The sequence below is a fragment of the Mauremys mutica genome, chromosome 14, assembly GCF_020497125.1.
Source record: "Mauremys mutica isolate MM-2020 ecotype Southern chromosome 14, ASM2049712v1, whole genome shotgun sequence".
NCBI lineage: Eukaryota > Metazoa > Chordata > Testudines > Geoemydidae > Mauremys > Mauremys mutica.
The window spans coordinates 3,183,756-3,207,733 of NC_059085.1; the positions used below are offsets into that span (position 1 = coordinate 3,183,756).

Genomic DNA, 23,978 nt, shown 5'->3' on the forward strand with positions numbered 1-23,978 from the left:
CCAGTGTTGCAGGTTACTCTATATTAAATCCATCCCCAACCCTCCCTATCAACTAAATCTCTTTAGGAATCAAACTTTGGTCTCATCCCCATTGCTCTGGCCTTTAAGCTGGGGTTGGGATCTGGGCTGGGAATGGCCCCAGGAGCCTGAGAAGTCTGAGTATTTTCACTAAAATGATCAGACAGTGAGTCGCGTGGCTCAGTTTAACCTTGCTTCTGCAGAACTGCTCTTTGGAGCTGTGCAGACCCCAGGATCCTTGGGCATTCCCAGTGTGGATGGGGTCCTTAAGAAGGGATTAGATACCCCCATGCAGAGAGGAACCATCTCTTGGGAATTAGGCCTTGACTGTCTGTCCAACTGGAAGCTCTTATTTATTTACTTGTAAAGTAATGAAAAGGAGAGTTTGTCCCCCCAGACCCCACACATCCTCTGAGCAGCAGGGCGTAGTTAGTTCCATAGGGTCCCCCAAGCCCTGGCCTGCTGTGAGTGTTCCCTTTGACTGATGAACTCTGCCTCAGCTCCTGCTCTCTCCCTTTTCCTCCTCTCTCAGGCTGGCTCACTACTGTCAGCTCCATGATGTTCAGACCCTGGCCATGCTCTGCAGTGTGTTTGAGGCCCAGTCCAGGCTGCAGGGGTGCGTGAGTTCCTCAGGACCCTTCCCTCAGCGCTCCTCCAACATGCTCTCCCACAGCCGATACGTATGCACAGCCATTTCTTTCCAACTGCTTTTCTTGAAAGTCTGGAATAGCTTTGGTTTGTGTGTGACACAACTCCCTCTTGTGTCCACCCAACAGCCCAGCTTCACATCTTCAGGCTCCTGTTCCAGCATGTCAGACCCTGGACTCAACGCAGGAGGCTGGAATATAGGTATGGAGAGGCAGGGGAGTTGACAGATAGAGGAAATGACTTTATTCGCATGAGCACCCTCGGCATTAAATGGCTATCTGTGGTGGTGATGGTGGTAAAGAATTGTAAGTGGTTGTGGATCTGAGAAGCAAAGAGCAAATTTCCATGGTTTTATTGGTGGGTCAGGTACCATGGCTGGAAATGAGCATGACCCCAAGTGCCGTCTGCCCTTGTTAATGGTTTAATGTTGATGTTTCTTCCGACTTGTCCATCTTCCCCTAGTGCGTTCTGTCAAACTGTGCACTGGTGGAATGAATCTCACTGCAAACTTCACCCTGATGTGTACAAGGACTCCAGTTCACTGTCAGCCTGCTGGGCGGGAGGTCACACCGGAGCCAAAACCAGCTGTCTCTATGGCAGTCCCTCTCCCCATGGCAGATGGGCGGTGGGACAGACCACTCAGGATGACCCTGTTACTAGACAACATGTCTCTCTGATCTTGGACTACAAGGAACTGAAGCAGCTTGCTTCATCTAATCGAGCAAGCTTTCCCCAAACCCCTTTCAGCTTTCAAATGCCCGTCCCATCCCTTCTATTTTCCCAGGTATTTGTGTCCCAAGATAAGTAGGTGGCTGTGGCCGGTGATATTTTGCTCCTCTCCTGGCTTGGCAGATGCTCCAGGTGACACTGTCTTGTTGCTGTCCTGGTCACGTGGGGTGATGTAGCATCATTGCTGCCAGAGCACTTGTCCAGTTTGAGGCCAGTCATTCTGTGCACCACAGCCATTGCCAGTTAGGACACTTCAGATATTTGCTGGAGGAGCTTTGACCAGGGACTTCCTGTTTTCTCTCTACTCCAGAGTTGCAGGAGAGGTGCTCACTCCTTTACTTTGCGATGGCATAGCTAGAATAGTGGCAGTTGGGAAGGCTGGAGTGTCAGTGGCAGCTCTTACAAGTGACACAAATACTTGGGATCCTACAGGCATTTCCCACCAAGTTAACGCTTTTCAGAAAAGTCAGAATTCAGGGCTGTCTTGTGTCCCCAGAGTCCAGTGTAATGCCATTTGCATGATGTTGGTCTCTCAGTGGCCTACCTGGCTGAGCACAATATTGGGCCCAAGCAACAGCAAACCTGTAATCGCTCAGTGCAGTTTGCAGCTATCTTTGGAACAGGGAAGGGAGCAGAAGCAAGGACAACCCTACTAATGTTGGTGTCCCACTCTTCTCCCTACACCCAGCGGTCATGCGCGTCTCTGAAATATTTCCCCCATGAGGCCCTTTTTCATACCAGCATCCTCACAGAGGAACAAGAATCCTCCCCTCCCCCAGCCCAAGGTGTGGAAGTCCTGACACAAGCGCACTCCCAGCCACTGGGAATGGAACTGTACTGACACTAACTTTCCTACCAGCACCGAGCTGTGCAATTCTCCTGTGGAGCAATCTCCATGTTTTCATATGGGGTGGAACCAGGGCCGTCCTTAGGATTTATGGTGCCCTAGGCGGGATTATTAAACTGGTGCCCCTGTGCCTGTCTTGCTCTTAGCAACACAAACATAAGCTTACACTATTGGAAGACTTGCCACATGCATGTTATTAAAACCAGTTTAACTTAATTAAGCACTCTGTAATGCTGATGGACTAGCACTAAAGTAGCAGCACTATAGAAAAAATTCTGATTTGACAGAATGATGCAAATAATGTAATTTTTTTAATTTGTCAACATTTTATTGGAAATTTATATGAAGAGGTATTGAAACAAGGATTTGTTTTTAATTAAAAGCAATCTTTCTGGCTTTTTTGGCTGCAAAATCAGTAATAATGTCATCGTATGACAAAGACAAAGTGATGTCTTGTTTGATTGCAAGAATAGCAAGACCAGTCAAGTGTTCTTGACTCCTTGTAGAGCGGAGATAGTTTTTAATGAGCTTTAGTTTTGAGAAACTCCATTCTCCTGATGCTACTGTTACAGGACTTGTCAGTAGAATACGAGTGGCAATGTACACATTAGGATATATGTCAACAAGTTTGCTGGTATGAATAAACTGTGCAATGTCCATCATTGATTTTGCATGGGGCAACATTGATGACAGTGTACTCAATTCTTCATACAGTTCAAGTCCAATTAAATGGAGGGGAGGGATAGCTCAGTGGTTTGAGCATTGGCCTGCTAAACCCAGGGTTGTGAGTTCAATCCTTGAGGAGACCACTTAGGGATCTGGGGCAAAAATTGGTCCTGCTAGTGAAGGCAGGGGGCTGGACTCGATGACCTTTCAAGATCCCTTCCAGTTCTAGGAGATTGGTATATCTCCAGTTATTACCTTTAATCAAAACGATCGCCGTGCTTCAAGAGGCTCTCTAGGTCAGGGGTCCCCAACACGGTGCCCATGGGTGCCATGGCGCCCGCAGGGGCCTCTCAGTGCACCTGCATACTGGCCGGCGGACGAGCATCCGGCGGACGAGCATCCGCCGAAATGCCACCAAAATTCGGTGGCATTTTGGTGGCGACGCCTCTGGATGATGCCGCTTGCCGCCAACAAGCAGCATCATCCAGAGGCGTCACCGCTGAAATGCCACCGAATTTCGGCAGCATTTCGGCAGATGCTCGTCCACCGCCACGGTCCTTCGTCTGGCACCCGCCAGATGAAGAAGGTTGGGGACCACTGCTCTAGGTTCTTGCACTTTGTCATTAGTTGCTCTTGTTTTCCTATTTTGTTGAATTTAGTCCCGCTCAGCCCGCCTACCAGCTGAGTGAATGGAATCCCAGGCCGACAGCGGGTTGAGTGGCTCAGCCAAGGTCTCAGCCACTAGCCTGCTCAGCCCGCTGCCAGCCTGGGGTTCCTTGGGGGTCCCCAGGCCAGCAGTGGGTGCTGAGTGGGGCCGGCGGCCGGGACCCCGGGTGACAGTGGGGCAGCAACTGGAACCCCAGAGCAGCGGCGGGCTGAGCCACTCAGTCCGCCGCTGCGTGCCATCAAAAATCAGCTCACGGGCCATCTTTGGCACGTGTGCTGTAGGTTGCCGACCGCTGCTCTATACGCTAGTAAGGAGATGAGCATATTACAGTTGTTGGAGGGCTCTATTTAGCAGTAACAGGGCTATAGGAAAGTCCGTCAATATTTTTTGTTTCTCTGATGAAAACTGGCCCACTCCCTTCCCCATACCAAACTTGTCACAAATAATTGTCAACGACTTAATTTTCTGTTTTTGGCTAAGATATTGATTTAAAAAAAATATTGAAATTGAATTCAGGATTGTTAGCAAGCATTTTTGACCCAAAAATCGGGACTGTCCCTATAAAATCAGGACATCTGGTCACCCTACAGGTGAGTTCCTTCCCCCACCCCTTCCCAGAGACCCCAGCAGCCAATCCCCTCCCTCAGACTGTGCTGCATTCGGCTCTCTCTAGGACCCAGCAGCGCTGCTCTTACATGCTCCACTGCTTCCCGTCTGTCCGGGCTCCTAGCAGAGCGGTGCCCCCAGCCCTAGTGGCACCCTAGGCGGCTGCCTGTTCTGCCTATGGCTAAGGACGGCCCTGGGTGGAACACCAGGTGCAGCCTTCTGAATCCAGATTTTCTGCATCCTGGGAGCCTTCTCTCCATGCAGTCATTGCATGGCCCCTCTGCTGGGGAGCTGGAGGGACGCTCTCAAGAGGCTGATGGAAAAAGAAGGGGTTGGCTCTTGGCTTTCTACGATGTAGGAGTGTTTGTAATGGTGTAGACCAGGGGTTCTCAGACTTTTTTTTTTTTTTCCTGAGGGCCTCCCCCAACATGCTATAAAACTTCATGGCCCACCTGTGCCACAACACCTGGTTTTCTACATATAAAAGCCAGGGCTGGTGTTAAGGGGTAGCCAGCAGGGCAATTGCCCGGGGTCCCACATCACAGGGGGCACCGTGAAGCTAAGTTGTTCAGGCTTCTGCTTCAGCCCCAGGTGGCGGGCTCAGGGCCCTGGACTTCAGCCCCATGCAGTAGGGCTTCGGCTTTCTGCTCTGGGCCCCAGTGAGTCTAACACTGGTCCTGCTTGGCGGACCCCTGAAACTTGCTCACAGCCCCCCATGGGTGCCCCAGACCCCTGGCTGAGAACTACTGGTGTAGAAGACAATACTAACACATTCAAGGGTGGAAGGGGGGAGAGCGCGCGTAGCCTCACATGCTTCCATCTAACTTTCACATCTCCTCCCCGAGCCTTTCACACTTCATATTGCCCCATTCATAGCCCACTCATCACTGCATCTTGGGGCACACTAACCATCTTTTGACTTTTGCAGCAAGCAAAGAGACAGAGCACGCATTCACCCCCTGGTGCGAGTCTTCGCCTGACGACCTCCGCTACGGAAACCTGACGTACGCTGACCACCGGGAGCGCGAGAGAGATCAACATGACAAGAACAAAAGGTAGCACTCAGCAACTCCTGTTTGTGCAGTTTCTGGGCAGTTCTCACAGTCAGCTGGAAGGCTGTCTAGCTAGTTGTTCCGTGGTGGCGTTACAGCTAATCAAGGGAGAGTTGGCAAGCCCGTAGCTCAAACTTTCACTCAGTTAGTGGCCTTGAAAGCTTAATTCTGCTCAGTGATTGGCTGACTGCCTGTGAAATCTTTTAATAAATCAGCTGCAGCGAGGGCCCTGAAAGAGAACCTGACCCTCCGACACACACCCTAGTTCTGATGACAGATATGGTCCACTCACTGTGACATTGTCATTCAAAAATTATAACACTGTCTGAGAGACTGCGAAAATAATAAGTTACTCCTGTAGCTACCTGAGAAGTGACTTCATAGCCATTGCTGCTGGCTGGGTTAAGAATTGCAGCCAGAGCTGTGGTGAGTGAACAGATCAAGTGACTGACTGTGTGGGTCCCTCCTCCAGGCTCCTGGACCCTGGCAACACTCAGCAGTTTGATGACTTCAAGAAATGCTATGGGGAAATCCTTTATCGCTGGGGTCTCCGAGAGAAACGGGCTGAGGTTCTGAAGTTCGTTTCCTGTCCTCCCGACCCGCACAAGGGAATCGGTGAGTGTGTAATTCTGCCTCTTCCAGCTACCCCTACCTGAAGGGTTTGGGGATAAATATTCAGCAGACATGATGATCTAAGATGTATCCATTCAGCCAATCGAGAGACTGGCTGTGGCAGCAAATTGCTTGGTAAGTACTCAGCCCCCTGTTGGCAGTTCAGAGTGGAGATGGGATCTTTAGATCTTGGCTAAGTGACTTTGTATGTGGGATGGAGGGACATTACCAGCTGGAAGTGTGTTCACCACTGTGTAGTGATGGCCTCTTGACAGTGCTGGAGGCTATTCCTCATCTGGGGTAGTATGGGGAGCCAACCCAATCACTGACCATGGATTGAGAGGTTCTCACAATGTCTTATGGGTAGAATCAGAAAAGCCTGGTTTCTGGCTTTAGGAAACCCAGACAGAAAATGGGTAGGCAAGACATTCCCCCAAGCCCTGTGGCTGCCCATTGCAGTTCTCCAGCAGGCCTAGCAAGAGGAAGGCACACTGCCCTTATGGGTGGGCGTAATGTCGAACAGGGAAGCAGCATTAACAGCAGCTATGAGGAAGCTTGCATTGCCCCGTCATCTTGTTGTTGGGCTGGAAGAGCAGAGCAGCCTGGATCGTGGCTGCTCTTCTCCAGGTAAACGGCAGCCTCACACTAGAGGTCATCTTTGCTCCCGTTGACATGCTGGGCTTGGCTTGTGCCTGTTTGTTTCTCATGGAGGAGATGGATGCTAAAGACAAAACTCAACAGAAATGTAGAGAGAGAGAAAAGGGCAGCTGGAGGAGTTCATCTCCACAGCACCTCAGTCCAGCCCAGGTTAGTCATGGCTAAAAGCTGTTCCCTTCTCCTGATGCTGTTCAGACGGCTTGTGTTAATGGGTCTCAGTCCAGTGCCTCATGTTTTGATGTCTCAGCCTAACTGGATAGCCTCAGCAGAGGAGTGAAGGAATGTAACAGGCCAGTGAGAAGAACTCTGCTCTTACTCAGGGAGGTGGGCTCCCTAGGTCAGGTCTGAGGCAGATCAGCAGGGTTTGGGGGAGACGGGGGAAACTCTGCTGCACCTGCCCTGGGGATGAATAGAGAACTGTGGTCTCCAGGACTATACGAACCTGCAGTAACTGTTTTGCTCTCCATTTCTTTTCCCTCTCCCGCACTGCCAGAGTTTGGGGTGTACTGCAGTCACTGCCGCAGCGAGGTGCGGGGCACCCAGTGCGCCATCTGCAAGGGCTTCACTTTCCAGTGTGCCATCTGCCACGTGGCAGTGCGAGGCTCCTCCAATTTCTGTCTCACCTGCGGACATGGAGGACACACCAGTCACATGATGGAATGGTTTCGCACCCAGGAAGTGTGCCCCACTGGCTGCGGGTGCCACTGCCTGCTCGAGAGCACATTCTGAGCACAGTCAGTGAGAGCAGAGAGCATCCCTAGTATGGGATCTAAGACTTATTCCTAAACCATGGTCAGTCAGCTTCTCTCCACAGTATCTAGAGAGGATGCCTACGGGGGCTGAAGCAGGGTTTACTTGCTGTGCATTGCACTGGTATTACCAAATGTTTCCAGTCTTCCAACAGCTTCCCAGGTGGCTCCAGGCAGAAGTGGCCAAACTCTGTGTGCCATTGCTGGTAATGGATGCTGTTCTGGGAAAATCAGGCTCTGCTATCAAGGATACATGACTGGTGGTTTGTCTCCATGAGGCTGAAAGGAATGTGTGAAAGTTCCTTTGGAGTGTCTTTCCAAGGGCCTCCTGGCAGGAAAACAACTGGACAAGAGATCAAGTCACATGACAAAGACAATCCTCTTAGCTAAATTAAGGTGAAATTAGTTTCCAGACAGGAGTGGAGTTCCAAGCTTAACTCAGTCTTCGAAGAGCAAATAGACAATGGGCCTTTGAGCTGACATTTCAATACCAAGGAGCCAGGGGAGTTTTTTAAATGTTTTTTCTGAACTGCCATTTCTTGGCCTAATAAAATTCTGTTAATCACACTAAAAGGTAGTTTGATCCTTTTGTTTCAAGGATCATTTCTTAGTTTCCTACTCAGTTGATCAATAACTGTAGATGGTATAAAAAGCCCTGCCTCTCCCGCCCCGCCCAGTGCACTAGAATCACTTGTTCCTTTCTAGAGATTTAAAACACATAACTCTTGGGGGGGGTGTCCATATTTTTGTTGTTGTTGTTCTGACTGGGTGGAACAATTCACTTTAACCCCTTGTCAGTGACACACCCTGTTGACTGGACAAAGGACTGCAGGTTATCTTGGATCAGCTCACAGTCTCCATGGAATGATGGTTCTGCCTCCAGTGGTCTGGGATCTGCTGTGGTGGGTGGGTGATTTTGTGGAGTGGGGGTTGTGTGTCTCCTATGAAATTGTGAGATGTGCAGAGATGAGACACGCAAGGCCTGATTTTTTTTTCTTCTCAACTGCATATGCATTTTCACATATAAACTTATCATCTTCCTGTGCAAATGAAGTCCCTAGCTGATGCCTTCCTGATGCAGATGCTGTCAATATCTGTGCAGTCATGTAAATCAGGTATGCAACCTGAATCTGATGCTTAGCTTTCTGTGTCAGTCTGACATACCTAGACCCAGCCTTGACAGAGGCACAGGATTCCTTCTGCACCCACCGGGCAGGTAGGAATATGTTTCTCCCTCTCTGAAACACCTTGTGTCTGAAATCAGGCCGTGGAAATCTTGGAATGGAGGAAACTGATCATGTATCTTCAGTACAGATTAAATTATTTTTTTTAAAGTTGGGAGCGAGTAAATTCATTTCCCCACTGTTTTGTTTCGGTGTATATATCTGTATCCTCTGGTCCTCGCTGCTGGTCCAGGGGCTGCTCCCTTGAACCAGGTTCAGATGTGCATGGCAGGCTCTTGGCCCTGCTAGCTGACTTTCTAACGAGGCAGCAAAGTGTTGCTTCTTTTGGCCCTAGGCCAGAGGCGGGCAAACTACGAACCACATGCGGCCCATGGGACCGTCCTGCCTGTCCCCTGAGCTCCTGGCCGGGGAAGCTAGCCTCCACTGCTCTTTCCTCTCCCCTGCAGCCTCAGCGCAACGTGCCACCAGTGCTATGGGCGGCATGGCTGGCGCCGCACAGCTGTGAGCTCCTGCCACTCTGAGCGGCATGCTAAGGGGGCAGGAGGGGTTGGATAAGGGGCAGGAGGTTCTGGGGGGCAGTCGGGGACAGGGAGGGGTTGGATGGGGGGCAGTCAGGGGACGGGGAGCATGGGGGTTGGATAGGTGTGGAATTCGGGGGGGGCTGTCAGGGGGCAGGATGTGGATGGGGTCGGGGTAGTTAGGGGACACGGAGCGGGGTGGGGGAGTTGATAGGTGTGAGATTCGGGGGGGCTGTCAGGGGGCGGGGTGTGGATAGGGGTCGGGGCAGTTAGGGGAGAAGGAGCGGGGTGGGGGATTGATAGGTGTGAGATTCGGGGGGGCTGTCGGGGGGCGGGGTGTGGATAGGGGGCGGGGCACAAAGGGGACAAGGAGCGAGGGGGGGGTTGATAGGTGTGAGATTTGGGGGGCTGTCGGGGGCGGGGTGTGGATAGGGGGCGGGGCAGTTAGGGGACAAGGAGCGGGGTGGGGGGGTGATAGGTGTGGGATTCGGGGGGGCTGTCGGGGGGCGGGGTGTGGATAGGGGGCGGGGCAGTTAGGGGACACGGAGCGGGGTGGGGGGGTTGATAGGTGTGAGATTCGGGGGGGCTGTCGGGGGGCGGGGTGTGGATAGGGGCGGGGCAGTTAGGGGACACGGAGCGGGTGGGGGGGTTGATAGGTGTGAGATGTGGGGGGGCTGTGAGGGGGCGGGGTGTGGATAGGGGGCGGGGCAGTTAGGGGACACGGAGCGGGGTGGGGGGGTTGATAGGTGTGAGATTCGGGGGAGCTGACAGGGGGCGGGGTGTGGATAGGGGTCGGGGCAGTTAGGGGACACGGAGCGGGGTGGGGGGGTTGATAGGTGTGGGATTCGGGGGGGCTGTCGGGGGGCAGGGTGTGGATAGGGGTCAGGGCAGTTAGGGGACACGGAGCGGGGTTGGGGGGTTGATAGGTGTGAGAATCGGGGGGGCTGTCAGGGGGCGGGGTGTGGATAGGGGTCAGGGCAGTTAGGGGACGAGGATCGGGGAGGGTGGGTTGATAGCTCTGAGAATCGGGGGGCTGTCAGGGGGGCGGGTGTGGATAGGGGTCAGGGCAGTTAGGGGACAAGGGGCGGGGTGGGGGGGTTGATAGGTGTGAGATTCGGGGGAGATGTCGGGGCGGGGTGTGGATAGGGGTCGGGGCAGTTAGGGGACGAGGAGCGGGGTGGGGGGGTTGATAGGTGTGGGATTCAGGGGAGCTGTCAGGGGGCGGGGTGTGGATAGGGGTCAGGGCAGTTAGGGGACACGGAGCGGGGTGGGGGGGTTGATAGGTGTGAGAATCGGGGGAGCTGTCAGGGGGCAGGGTGGGGATAGGGGTCGGGGCAGTTAGGGGACAAGGGGCGGGGTGGGGGGGTTGATAGGAGTGAGATTCGGGGGAGCTGTCAGGGGGCGGGGTGTGGATAGGGGGCGGGGCAGTTAGGGGACGAGGAGCGGGGTGGGGGGGTTGATAGGTGTGAGATTCGGGGGAGCTGTCAGGGGGCGGGGTGTGGATAGGGGTCGGGGCAGTTAGGGGACAAGGGGCGGGGTGGGGGGGTTGATAGGTGTGGGATTCGGGGGGGCTGTCAGGGGGCGGGGTGTGGATAGGGGTCGGGGCAGTTAGGGGACGAGGAGAGGGGTGGGGGAGTTGATAGGTGTGAGATTCGGGGGGAGCTGTCGGGCGGGGTGTAGATAGGGGTCGGGGCAGTTAGAGGACAAGGAGTGGGGTGGGGGGGTTGATAGGTGTGGGATTCGGGGGGGCTGTCGGGGGGCAGGGTGTGGATAGGGGTCAGGGCAGTTAGGGGACACGGAGCGGGGTGGGGGGGTTGATAGGTGTGAGAATCGGGGGGGCTGTCAGGGGCAGGGGTGTGGATAGGGGTCAGGGCAGTTAGGGGACGAGGAGCGGGGTGGGGGGGTTGATAGGTGTGAGAATCGGGGGGGCTGTCAGGGGGCGGGGTGTGGATAGGGGTCAGGGCAGTTAGGGGACAAGGGGCGGGGTGGGGGGGTTGATAGGTGTGAGATTCGGGGGAGATGTCAGGGGGCGGGGTGTGGATAGGGGTCGGGGCAGTTAGGGGACGAGGAGCGGGGTGGGGGGGTTGATAGGTGTGAGATTCGGGGGAGCTGTCAGGGGGCGGGGTGTGGATAGGGGTCAGGGCAGTTAGGGGACACGGAGCGGGGTGGGGGGTTGATAGGTGTGGGATTTGGGGGGGCTGTCGGGGGCGGGGTGTGGATGGGGGCGGGGCAGTTAGGGGACACGGAGCGGGGTGGGGGGGTTGATATGTGTGAGATTCGGGGGGGCTGTCGGGGGCGGGGTGTGGATAGGGGGCGGGGCAGTTGACACGGAGCGGGGTGGGGGGTTGATAGGTGTGAGATTCGGGGGGGCTGTCAGGGGGGTGGGGTGTGGATAGGGGGCGGGGCAGATGACACGCAGCGCGGTGGGGGGTTGATAGGTGTGAGATTTGGGGGGCTGTCGGGGGCGGGGTGTGGATAGGGGGCGGGGCAGTTAGGGGACAAGGAGCGGGGGGGGGGGGTGATATGTGTGAGATTCGGGGGGCTGTCGGGGGGCGGGGTGTGGATAGGGGGCGGGGCAGTTAGACACGGAGCGGGGTGGGGGGTTGATAGGTGTGAGATGTGGGGGGGCTGTCGGGGGGCGGGGTGTGGATAGGGGGCGGGACAGTTAGGGGACACGGAGCGGGGTGGGGGGGTTGAGAGGTGTGAGATGGGGGGGCTGTCGGGGGGCGGGGTGTGGATGGGGTCAGGGCAGTTAGGGGACAAGGGGCGGGGTGGGGGGGTTGATAGGAGTGAGATTCGGGGGAGCTGTCAGGGGGCGGGGTGTGGATAGGGGGCGGGGCAGTTAGGGGACGAGGAGCGGGGTGGGGGGGTTGATAGGTGTGAGATTCGGGGGAGCTGTCAGGGGGCGGGGTGTGGACAGGGGTCGGGGCAGTTAGGGGACGAGGGGCGGGGTGGGGGGGTTGATAGGTGTGGGATTCGGGGGGGCTGTCAGGGGGCGGGGTGTGGATGGGGTCGGGGCAGTTAGGGGACGAGGAGAGGGGTGGGGGAGTTGATAGGTGTGAGATTCGGGGGGAGCTGTAGGGGGGCGGGGTTTTGATAGGGGTCGGGGCAGTTAGAGGACAAGGAGTGGGGGGGGGGGGGTGATAGGTGTGGGATTCGGGGGCTGTCGGGGGGCTGGGTGTGGATAGGGGTCTGGGCAGTTAGGGGACACGGAGCGGGGGGGGGGTTGATAGGTGTGAGAATCGGAGGGGCTGTCAGGGGGTGGGGTGTGGATAGGGGTCAGGGCAGTTAGGGGACGAGGAGCGGGGTGGGGGGGTTGATAGGTGTGAGATTCGGGGGGGCTGTCAGGGGGGGGGTGTGGATAGGGGTCAGGGCAGTTAGGGGACAAGGGCGGGGTGGGGGGTTGATAGGTGTGAGATTCGGGGGAGATGTCAGGGGGCGGGGTGTGGATAGGGGTCGGGGCAGTTAGGGGACGAGGAGCGGGGTGGGGGGTTGATAGGTGTGAGATTCGGGGGAGCTGTCAGGGGGCGGGGTGTGGATAGGGGTCAGGGCAGTTAGGGGACACGGAGCGGGGTGGGGGGTTGATAGGTGTGGGATTTGGGGGGGCTGTCGGGGGCGGGGTGTGGATAGGGGGCGGGGCAGTTAGGGGACACGGAGCGGGGTGGGGGGGTTGATATGTGTGAGATTCGGGGGGGCTGTCGGGGGGCGGGGTGTGGATAGGGGGCGGGGCAGTTGACACGGAGCGGGGTGGGGGGTTGATAGGTGTGAGATTCGGGGGGGCTGTCAGGGGGGTGGGGTGTGGATAGGGGGCGGGGCAGTTGACACGGAGCGGGGTGGGGGGTTGATAGGTGTGAGATGTGGGGGGGCTGTCGGGGGGCGGGGTGTGGATAGGGGGCGGGGCAGTTAGGGGACACGGAGCGGGGTGGGGGGTTGATAGGTGTGGGATTTGGGGGGGCTGTCGGGGGCGGGGTGTGGATAGGGGCGGGGCAGTTAGGGGACACAGAGCGGGGTGGGGGGTTGATAGGTGTGAGATTCGGGGGGGCTGGCGGGGGCGGGGTGTGGATAGGGGGCGGGGCAGTTAGGGGACACGGAGCGGGGTGGGGGGGTTGATAGGTGTGGGATTTGGGGGGGCTGTCGGGGGCGGGGTGTGGATGGGGTCGGGGCAGTTAGGGGACGAGGAGCGGCTCGGGGGGTTGATAGGTGTGAGATGTGGGGGGGCTGTCGGGGGCGGGGTGTGGATAGGGGTCAGGGCAGTTAGGGGACACGGAGCGGGGTGGGGGGTTGATAGGTGTGAGATTCGGGGGGGCTGTCGGGGGGCGGGGTGTGGATAGGGGGCGGGGCAGTTAGGGGACACGGAGCGGGTGGGGGGGTTCGATGGGTCGGGCACTCTGAGAGCGGGAAGCGGGAGGGGCCGGGCTGGTTGGGGACGCACCCGCTTCCCTGCTGGCTCCTCCCTACAGTTTCGCAATCCCGATGCGGCCCCGGGCCAAAAAGTTTCCCCGCCCCCGCCCCGAGGCAGGCTCTCGTGCACAAACCCTGGCGCGCGGTCCTCAGCGCATGCGCCGGGCGGCCCCTCGGCCCCCGCCCCATTCGGGCGGAGACCGGCTCAGACATGACCCGGAAGAAGAGCTGTGTGAACCGGAAGTGCCTGGCCCCAGGTTGACTAGCCTGGAGGGGGATAAAGAGCGCTCGGCCGCCGTAGGCGGTAGGTGGCCGCGGGCTACTCAAGGGGAGCGCTTGGGCCCGCCCCGCCTTCACCCTCAGTCACCGGCCTGGCTGGAAACGTCCCTCTCGCCTTTCAGCGCGGCCTGAGCGGCTCCGCCAGGTGCGGGGCCCAGGACAGTGCCCCGCCTGCTGAGCTGGCGGCGGAGAGCCCGGGCGCGAGGGCCGCGCCGGGGCAGCGAGGCGCGTTACCTCAGAGCAGGGCTGTGTGAGCCCGGGACGGCCCTTGCCGGCGTCCGCCTGTAACCAACCCTCAGCTGCTGCCGAGTGGACGGGTCCCCGGGCCTGGGCCCTCAGCCTCGGGGCACAGCCCGGCCTGGGCTGGCTGCACGTGCGGACTCCGGGGGGCTGTTCTGGGTCACTGTGAGCCCCCCCCCCCCCCGCCCCCGTAGTCTCACTGACTTGAGTAGGTTGTTCATTGCAGTGCTTGCGTGAAGCTGGGCCAGGCTTTGTCGGGACGCTACCAGAACTACCTGGTCTGAAAACCACTTCTGCTGGTACCTCTGGGGCATGATTTTTCAGGGTGCTGTGCACCCACAGCTCTGCTTGAAGTCAGGGCGGCTGCAGCTGCTCAGCACTCCTGAGAATCAGGGCCTGGGGTGTTAATGCTGAAAGAATTTTCCTCTCTGCTGTTTTTAAGGATGCAGGACAGAACAGAGTCATGTGTCTGATTTCTTCCTTATTCTGTCACTGACTTTCTGTGTGGACTTTTTTATTTTTTTAAGGCAAGAAATGGCACTGAAGTTTTATTACAATAGTTGTTTTTGCTCCTCAGATAAATAGGAGTTGTGGATAAATACTCGGTGCTGGATGCAGCATCCCACTGAATCCTCAGTGCCCTCTTGGGGGGTCACCCTTTAATACACCCCTCCCACAGCCCCTTGTTTCTTTCATTGCTATATAAACAGGGTATTTAGGTAGGGCCTACATAAACAGATCTAGGGGATTGGTCCCTGGGTCAAATCATGTGGCAGGTAGTTCCACAGGTTAACCACTCCCCATTCTCATCTGCTAAATTCTCCATGCCCCTGGGTCAAAACGTGTGGTTCAAATGATTACCAGCTCTCAGCCCCTTGCTGGGCTCCTGGGTCAAATCATGTGGTGGGTTAGTTCTACAGATTAACCCCAGCTCATCCGCCTCCTGTTAAGTTCTCCAGGCCTCTGAGTCAAATCATGTGGTTGGTAGTTCCACAGCTTCTCTTCCCACCCCACCCCACCCCCCAGCTAAACTATCTGGTCCTCTGTTTGCCTCTCTGTGCCTCAGTTTCCCTGTATAAAAATGGGGCTGTGTATCCATCTCTATCAATTGTTTTGAGCTCTCCAGCTGAAAAGTCAAGTTCCCTTCTTTAATGCAAAGAGGCTGAGCCCTAGACCTACAACATAAAAAGGAAGTTTAGGAGAATTGGGTTTTCCAGGTTAGACTCCTAAGCCTAGTACCACAAGATGTCAGCAGAGAATCATGTTCAGAGACAGTCCAGGCTGGTGCTCTTGGAAAAGAGGTTTCTGGTAAACAGCTAGTGGGTCTGAAAACTCAGCTTCTCACGTTTCTACACAGCATTTGTCTCATGCCTGGAGGATCTCACCTGGTTGGTGGCTGCCTTTTCCCTTGTTGGTTTTGCTCTGAGTGATTTAGGTGGATGCGGTCATAGCTAGGAGCTGACAAAGGTGATCACTTTTCTGAAAATAGATGTGTCCCAGTGGTGGTCAAAAGAGGTTTTTTTTCATTCTTGAAAAACTGTGGCCATGACCCTTCCTTCTGGGTGTAGACCTTGCCGTGGTAACTCTAAAAATGCAGAGGTTGGTGAATCCCACATCATGCAGTCTGCACTGGCTGCAGATGGGGATATCTACACTAGCAATCTTCAGGGCTTTACTGTTGATAGGTTAGGACAGCAGCCAGTCTGTTAGGAAGTCTGGTCCTATCTCCAGTCAGCACTTGAGATCAGTGTGGGTGGATCTTCTGCCCATCCCAGACTATAATCTCAAAAAGACAGGGCCTTCACTGTCATAAACCCGAGTGCTCTCCCCTAGTTTTCGCAGTCCTCCAGACCAAGTTGAAGCCGCTTTTATTTCTGTTAGTTTGTGTGTGGGCAGGAGAAGAAAGGGGATTATTAGTTAAGGGTGTTGGGTTAGGGTGTACTAAAATACCCATCCCCACAATATCTTAGCACTGTACAAATTGAAAGATCCATCAATACATACCTTGCAGCAGTTCCTGGATCCGCTGAGTAATGGGTCAGCTTGCCTTTCCAGCAATTTAGTTTGCCTTTTATCAAGGTGCTCTGGGGGCTCTGAGCATGAGCACTGTACAAATCCAAAGTTGTTGCTGTACTGAATCAGACCTTGGGTCCATTCAGTCAGCATCCTGCCTTGGCTGCTGCATGATGTTTCAAAGGAAGGATGAAAGGAACCCATACTGGCTAGCTGTGCAATTCTGTACGTTGGGTGGAATTGCTTCCCGATGCCCGTGGGCAACAGTCTTCTGACCTGAAGCATGAGCTGTGACTTTCTGTATTGTGGTCTTAGTCTTGCTTAATGCAAAGTTGACTTTTTAAAAAGAAAATGTGAACGATTTATTCTCCAGCCTCAAGTGGGGTCCACTTTTTAATAGACTCATAGACTTTAAGGACAGAAGGGACCATTATGATCATCTAGTCTGACCTCCTGCACAATGCAGGCCACAGAATCTCACCCATCCACTTCAATAACAAACCCCTAACCTATGTCTGAGTTATTGAAGTCCTCAAATTGTGGTTTGAAGACCTCAAGCTGCAGAGAATCCTCCAGCAAGTGACCTGTGCCTCACGCTGCAGAGGAAGGTGAAAAACCTCCAGGGCCTCTGCCAATCTGCCCTGCAGGAAAATTCCTTCCCGACCCCAAATATGGCGATCAGTTAAACCCTGAGCATGTGGGCAAGACTCACCAGCCAGCACCCAGGAAAGAATTCTCTGTAGTAACTCAGATCCCACCCCATCTAACATCCCATTACAGACCACTGGGCATACTTACCTGCTGATAATCAATGATTAATTGCCAAAATTAGGCTATCCCATCATACCATCCCCTGCATAAATTTATCAAGCTTAGTCTTAAAGCCAGATAGGTCTTTTGCCTCCACTACTCCCCTTGGAAGGCTGTTCCAGAACTTCACTCCTCTAATGGTTAGAAACCTTCGTCTAATTTCAAGTCTAAACTTCCTAGTGTCCAGTTTATATCCATTTGTTCTTGTGTCCACATTGGTACTAAGATTAAATAATTCCTCTCCCTCCCTAATATTTATACCTCTGATATATTTATAAAGAGCAATCATATCCCCCCTTAACCTTCTTTTGGTTAGGCTAAACAAGCCAAGCTCTGTGAGTCTCCTTTCATAAGACAGCAAAGAATCCTGTGGCACCTTATAGACTAACAGACGTTTTGCAGCATGAGCTTTCGTGGGTGAATGCCCACTTCGTTGGATGCATCCGACGAAGTGGGCATTCACCCACGAAAGCTCATGCTGCAAAACGTCTGTTAGTCTATAAGGTGCAACAGGATTCTTTGCTGTTTTTACAGAACCAGACTAACACGGCTATCTCTCTGATACTTTTCATAAGACAGGTTTTCCATTCCTCGGATCATCCTACTAGTCCGTCTCTGAACCTGTTCCAGTTTGAATTCATCCTTCTTGAACATGGGAGACCAGAACTGCACACAGTATTCCAGATGGGGTTTCACCAGTGCCTTGTATAACAGTACTAACACCTCCTTATATTTGCTGGAAATACCTCGGCCATATCACATTGGCGGCTCATAGTCATTCTGTGATCAACCAATACTCCGAGGTCCTTCTCCTCCTCCATTACTTCCAGCTGATGCGTCCCCAATTTATAATTAAAATTCTTGTTATTACTCCCTAAATGCATGACCTTGCACTTTTCACTATTAAATTTCATCCTATTACTATTATTCCAGTTTACAAGATCATCCAGATCTTCCTGTATGATATCCTGGTCCTTCTCTGTGTTAGCAATACCTCCCAGCTTTGTGTCATCTGCAAACTTTATTAGCACATTCCCACTTTTTGTGCCAAGGTCAGTAATAAAAAGATTAAATAAGATTGGTCCCAAAACTGATCCCCGAGGAACTCCACTAGTAACCTCCTTCCAGCCTGACAGTTCACCTTTCAGTACAACCTGTTGTAGTCTCCCTTTAACCAGTTCCTTCTCCACCTTTCAGTTTTCATATTGATCCCCATCTTTTCCAATTTAACAAATAATTCCCCATGTGGAACCGTATCAGACGCCTTACTGAAATCAAGGTAAATTAGATCCACTGCATTTCCTTTGTCTAAAAAATCTGTTACCTTCCCAAAGAAGGAGATCAGGTTGGTTTGGCACGATCTACCTTTTGTAAAACCATGTTGTATTTTGTCCCAATTACCATTGACCTCAATGTCCTTAACTACTTTCTCCTTCAACATTTTTTCCAAGACCTTACATACTACAGATGTCAAACTAACAGTCCTATAGTTACTCGGATCACTTTTTTCCCCTTTCTTAAAAATAGGAACTATGTTAGCAATTCTCCAGTCGTACGGTACAACCCCTGAGTTTACTGATTCATTAAAAATTCTTGCTAATGGGCTTGCAATTTCACGTGCCAGTTCCTTTAATATTCTTGGATGAAGATTATCTGGGCCCTCCGATTTCGTCCCATTAAGCTGTTCGAGTTTGGCTTCTACCTCGGATGTGGTAATATCTACCTCCATATCCTCATTTCCATTTCTCATCCTACCATTATCCTTAAACGTTTGAAGCGCTAAGTGTAGTCAAAGCGCCAGCGCTGGGAGAGAGCTCTCCCAGCGCTGTCTGTACTCCACCTCCCTGTGGGGAATAACGTACAGCGCTGGGAGCCGCACTCCCAGCGCTGGGGCTTTGACCACACTGGCGTTTTGCAGCGCCGCAATTTGCAGCGCTGGAGAGGGTGTGTTTTCACACCCTGCTGCAGCGCTGCAAATTTGCAAGTGTAGCCATGGCCTGAGGCAAAGTATTTGTTTAGATATTGGGCCATGCCTAAATTATCCTTAACCTCCATTCTGTGACAGTGTATCCCATAAGGCTTTATGGGGGTGCTTGTAAATGTATATATGATATAACTGGAATAGAGTTTTGCTACATATGCCGTGTAACATATCTATGTAAAGGTTTTGATCTACTGGTTATCTACTAGTTGTATGCAGGCACCATTTATGTGTTCAGAGTTATGAACATTGGCTGTATAATTGCTTGATTTCTAAGTAGCCTTAGTTAGAATATTTGGTCACTTCTTGGGAAAGGAATGTACTCAATGAAGAAGCGTTTAACAGACAAAAGAGCTTGGAAGACTCCAATCCACATAAGAAGTCTACCTGAGGACATTCAAGGTAGCATGTGGGTAATGACTGCTGCCTGCAGGTCCTGAGTCATGCATGGGCATGTGACTTGCCCATGTGATTCCAAATCTCCATTTTGTGACTGGATTCTACACAGGGTGAGGAGGGGGTCTCCACCCACAAGAGAGAGTCTATTTAAACCCCTGGGAGACCCCTCCATTTTGTCTTCAGCTGGCTAAAGAAGGAGCCTCTCCACCACCCCAGGATACTTAAAGGAAACTGAAACAAAGAACAGTAACTACAGGGGGTGTGAGTGATTGCTGGACCCAGGCTAAAAGGAGATTAGTCTGTAAAAGGGAGCATTCTGGAACTGGTGAAGATCTTATCTGTATTCAGTTTCATTAGACATAGATTTGCGCATTTTATTTTATTTTGCTTGGTAACTTACTTTGTTCTGTCTGTTACTACTTGGAACCACTTAAATCCTAATTTCTGTATTTAATAAAATCACTTTTTACTTATTAGTTAACTCAGAGTATGTATTAATACCTGGGGGAGCAAACAGCTGTGCATCTCTCTCTATCAGTGTTATAGAGGGTGAACAATTTATGAGTTTACCCTTCATAAGCTTTATACAGGGTAAAACGGATTTATTTGGGTTTAGACCCCATTGGGAGTTGGGCATCTGGGTGCTAAAGACAAGCACACTTCTGTGAGCTGTTTTCAGGTAAACCTGCAGCTTTGGGGCAGGTAATTCAGACTCTGGGTCTTTGTTGAAGTAGACAAGAGTGTCTGGCTCGGCAAGACAGGGTGCTGAAGTCCTAAGCTGGCAGGGATAGAAGTAGTCTTGGCACATCGGTTGGCAGCTCCCAGGGGAGTTTCTGTGATCCAACCTGTCACACCATCCTCAGTGTTTAGCGGTCCCACTTCTTTCTTTGTTTTCTTATTTATATGGCTATAGAACCTTTTATTATTGGTTTTAATTCCCTTTGCAAGGTCCAACTCTACATGGCTTTTGGCCTTTCTCACTTTATCCCTACATGATCTGACCTCAATAAGGTAGCTTTCCTTGCTAATCCTTCCCATCTTCCACTCCTTGTAGGCTTTCTGCTTTTTCTTAATCACTTCTCTGAGATGATTGCTCATCCAGCTTGGTCTACAACTCCTGCCTGTGATTTTTTTCCCCCCCTTTCTTGGGATGCAGGCTTCTGATAGTTTCTGCAACTTTGACTTGAAGTAATTCCAGGCCTCCTCCGCCTTTAGATCCACAAGTTCTTCAGTCCAATCCACTTCCCTAACTAATTTCCTTAATTCTTTAAAGTTAGCCCTTTTGAAATCAAAAATCCTAGTCCCAGATCTATTTTTCTTTATCCTTCCATCTAGTTTGAACTGAATTAACTCATGATCATTCGAACCAAGGTTGTCCCCTACAACCATTTCTTCTATGAGGTCCTCACTACTCACTGAAACCAAATCTAAAATTGCATCCCCTCTTGTTGGTTCTTCAACTACTTGGTGAAGGAATCCATCAGCTATCACATCCAGAAAAATCTGAGCCCTATTATTATTACTAGCACTTGTCCTCCAGTCTATATCTGGGAAATTAAAGTCTCCCATGATCACACAATTCCCATTAGTGTTTACTTCATTAAAAACATTAAAGAGGTCTCTATCCATATCCAAATCAGATCCTGGCAGTCTGTAGCACACCCCAAGCAGTATCTCAGGGGAGGCTCTAGTAGCTTTCTTTCCCAATGTGATTTTTGCCCAGACAGACTCTGTCTTATCCATTCCATCACTACTTATTTCTTTACAGTTAACCTCATCATTGATATACAATGCTACTCCACCACCTTTGCCTTTATTTCTGTCTTTTCATAGCCTTCAATATCTGTACTCCAGTCATGACTACTATTCCACCATGTTTCTGTTATCCCTATAATATCCGGTTTCACTTCCTGCACCAGTAGCTCTAATTCCTCCATTTTGTTTCCTAGGCTCCTCACATTAGTGCACAGACATCTTAATTTTTGCCGTTTGGCTTCACTGACATTCTTTACCCAGTTAGGCACAGACATTCTACCACCAGTATCACCTATTAGACTGGTATCTACACTACCCTTCCTCCCCATGTCCATTCTTCTGCCCTTCTGCTGATGGAGGTTTGCTGTAGATCAGAACTGAGGTGCGCCTATTATAGCTGTGGGTGGAGACCCAGGAACAGAATTGCAGAGGACACTACAGGTCAGAATTGCAGTGTATTAGTCCAGCTGTGTGGGGGACACATGCACAGTACCTACCCTGTACTTTGACTGGTGCTGCTGTTTACCTACATGAGTCCTATTTATCAAACTGTCTCCTATGATGATATGTCTTTAAAGTTGGGCCTCATTTTGTGCTTTTTACGCTACAGGCTTTGATGAGTAGCAGCACCGGGATTTGCCTGAAGAAGGATAATGGTGATGTCCAAGCAGGCTCAGCAGAGCAGTAAATTGCGGCACGTCACCAGCTGTTGCAGGAGTGGCATTCCCAATACCCAGCCCAGCAGGAGAGGCAAGTGCCAGGCTGAGTTCTGTACACTTAGGGCAGGAGTGGGCAAACTTTTTGGCCCGCCCGAGGGCCACATCTGGGTATGGAAATTATATGGTAGGCCATGAATGCTCACCTAATTGGGGGTTGAGCTCCAGGGTGGGGTCAGAAAAGAGGAGTTCAGGGTATGGGAGGGGGCTCTGGGCTGGGGCAGGGGGTTGGGGTGCAGGTGTGGGGGTGAGGGCTCCAGCTGGAGGTGCAGGCTCTGGGGTGCAGGAGGAGGCTGGGACCAAGGGGTTCAGAGGGCAGGACAGGGATCAGGGCTGGGGTAGGGGGTTGGGGCACGGGAAGGGGTCAGAGGTGCAGACTCCGGGTGGTGCTTACCTCAAGCAGGTCCCAGAAGCAGTGGCATGTCCCACCTCCAGCTCTTAAGCGGAGGCGCAGCCAGGAGGCGCTGTGCGCTGCCTCGTCCACAGGCGCCACCCCTGCAGCTCCCATTGGCTGTGGTTGCCAGCCAATGGGAGCTGTGGGAGCTGTGTGGAGCCATGGCACGTGTGGAGTGGGGCAAGCCCCGGATCCCACTCCCTGGCCAGAGCTCGAGGGGCTGATTAAAATGTCTGAAGGGCTGGATGCGGCCCCCGGGCTGTAGTTTGCCCACCCCTGACTTAGGATATGGAATGCCAGTATTGCAATGAGCCAGCACCCAGAGTAATATTCATCCATGAGGTCCTCTCTTCCATGCACTGACATTCTGTCACCAAAAGAGCACTGTTACTGTAAACAGAATACATTTAATCCCTCCCCCCCCCCACACACACATTAAGAATTCGTTAAGGTTGCAGAGTCAAGCACTTAGAAATTTGGATATGCCAGAATTCAGGTTGCCTGTGCAAACTTAGTTCAGCCTCCTTGTGTGCATGATGACATGATCCCCTGCTAGCTTTTCCCTTGGACCCCTGCTCCATTCCGCTGACAGTAGAAGAATGTTGAGACTCAGGAATCCTGGGTTCTAATCCACGTTCAGGGGGATGGCTACAGACCTTTCGGTACTGGTTCCCTCCCTCCCCCTCACATACCTCAGGGCTTGGATCCTGACTCTGTGTTCCAATCAGGTGGCTTCTTCCTTCCCATTGCTGCAGGGAGAGCATTTGAGATCACAGGAGAGACCAAAGGGCCAGTGAAAATCAATGGTGTGGCTGAGGGGACCCGTAACTAGTATTGGTAACTTTCTGTGTACAAAGAAGTCAGTTGAAGAACAGGGGGAAAAGCCTGGGACTTTTATCTTCCAGCCCTGTTGGCTCTTGGGGCAGTGGAGGGCAGTACTGCTTAGGAATGCATCTAGTGCTTTATAGCTACTAGTGGCTCCTCACAGCCATGGGGAGGAGGCAGGGAAACCTCTGTTGCCCATCCATGTCCGGCAGTCTCTTCCAAGTAACATGGCTATTGCAGGAGCAGACTCTCTCTAGCAGTTTCCCTGCCCAGAGGTAAGGGTCCTGCTGCTTTGTCTCCTCTCATGTGCAGGCCTGGGCCTTGGTAGGAGCTTGGAGCATGATATCTTGGTGCGCGGGACATGTCTGCACCAGTTCTCGGAGATAAAGCCCTTCATTCTGCACAAGACCCACCGTAAGTCAAGCCATGTCTACACTGAAACTGAGTTGACCTAACTTACATCCAGGGGCGGCTCTAGACATTTTGCCGCCCCAAGCATGGCGGCATGCCGCGGGGGGTGCTCTGCCAGTCGCCGGTCCTGTGGCTCCGGTGAACCTCCCGCAGGCGTGCCTGCGGAGGGTCCGCTGGTCCTGCCGCTTTGGTGGACCTCCCAGTGACCAGCAGAGCGCCCCCCGCAGCATGCCGCCCCAAGCATGCGCTTGGCATACTGGGGCCTGGAGCCGCCCCTGCTTACATCAGTATAGAGCCGCCACAGTTATTACATGGCTTGTGTGTCTCCGCTTTGCTCCTGGTGTCGGCGGTGCATGTCCCCACCAGGCATGCTTGTACTGTCAGTGTGGGATGACTTCTGAAAGCCAGCAATAGTTGATGTAAGCAACGCAATGTCTGCACTGACCTAACTACATCAACGTTGACTCTACACCTCTAGTGGAGGTGGAGTTACTAAGTTAGTGCAATGGGTGAGTTATATCGTTGGGAATGAAATTTCAATGTAGATGCTTATGTCGTTAGTTAAGTCTTACGTCATCCCACTCTGTAGGGTAGAGCAGGCCTTGTTCACTGAATTCAGAGCACATGCACTGCCACCCCTGCGTGCTCAGTCCCAGAGCTGAGAGTCACTCTGGGCTTTTTTCTTCTCATGCTTCACCGCCAGTAGTGAAGACTAGGCTCTGCTGCTGGAGGCGGGGCTGCTGCACAGTCAGGGAGTGTTAGTTCAAACCCCCTGGGTTCCTGAATACCCCTCTCCCCTGG

General features: G+C 52.9%; 1 protein-coding gene across 6 annotated transcripts in view; it reads left to right on the forward strand.

The window, feature by feature from the left end:
- The window catches only part of WDR59 (WD repeat domain 59), a 117,468-nt gene extending 95,866 nt beyond the window's left edge, over nucleotides 1-21,602 (forward strand). For 3 of the 6 annotated variants that reach the window (XM_044986893.1, XM_044986895.1, XM_044986896.1), the window contains 5 exons: nucleotides 551-698; nucleotides 795-867; nucleotides 5,110-5,236; nucleotides 5,706-5,848; nucleotides 6,996-8,568. In XM_044986893.1, coding sequence (XP_044842828.1) covers nucleotides 551-698; nucleotides 795-867; nucleotides 5,110-5,236; nucleotides 5,706-5,848; nucleotides 6,996-7,231 — 727 coding nt within the window. In that variant the 3' untranslated portion in view covers nucleotides 7,232-8,568. Of the gene's footprint in view, nucleotides 1-550; nucleotides 699-794; nucleotides 868-5,109; nucleotides 5,238-5,705; nucleotides 5,849-6,995; nucleotides 8,569-21,441 lie in introns of those variants that run through there. The other 3 variants (XM_044986897.1, XM_044986898.1, XM_044986899.1) reach the window with 3 other exon arrangements.
- Nucleotides 21,603-23,978: the final 2,376 nt, after the last annotated feature.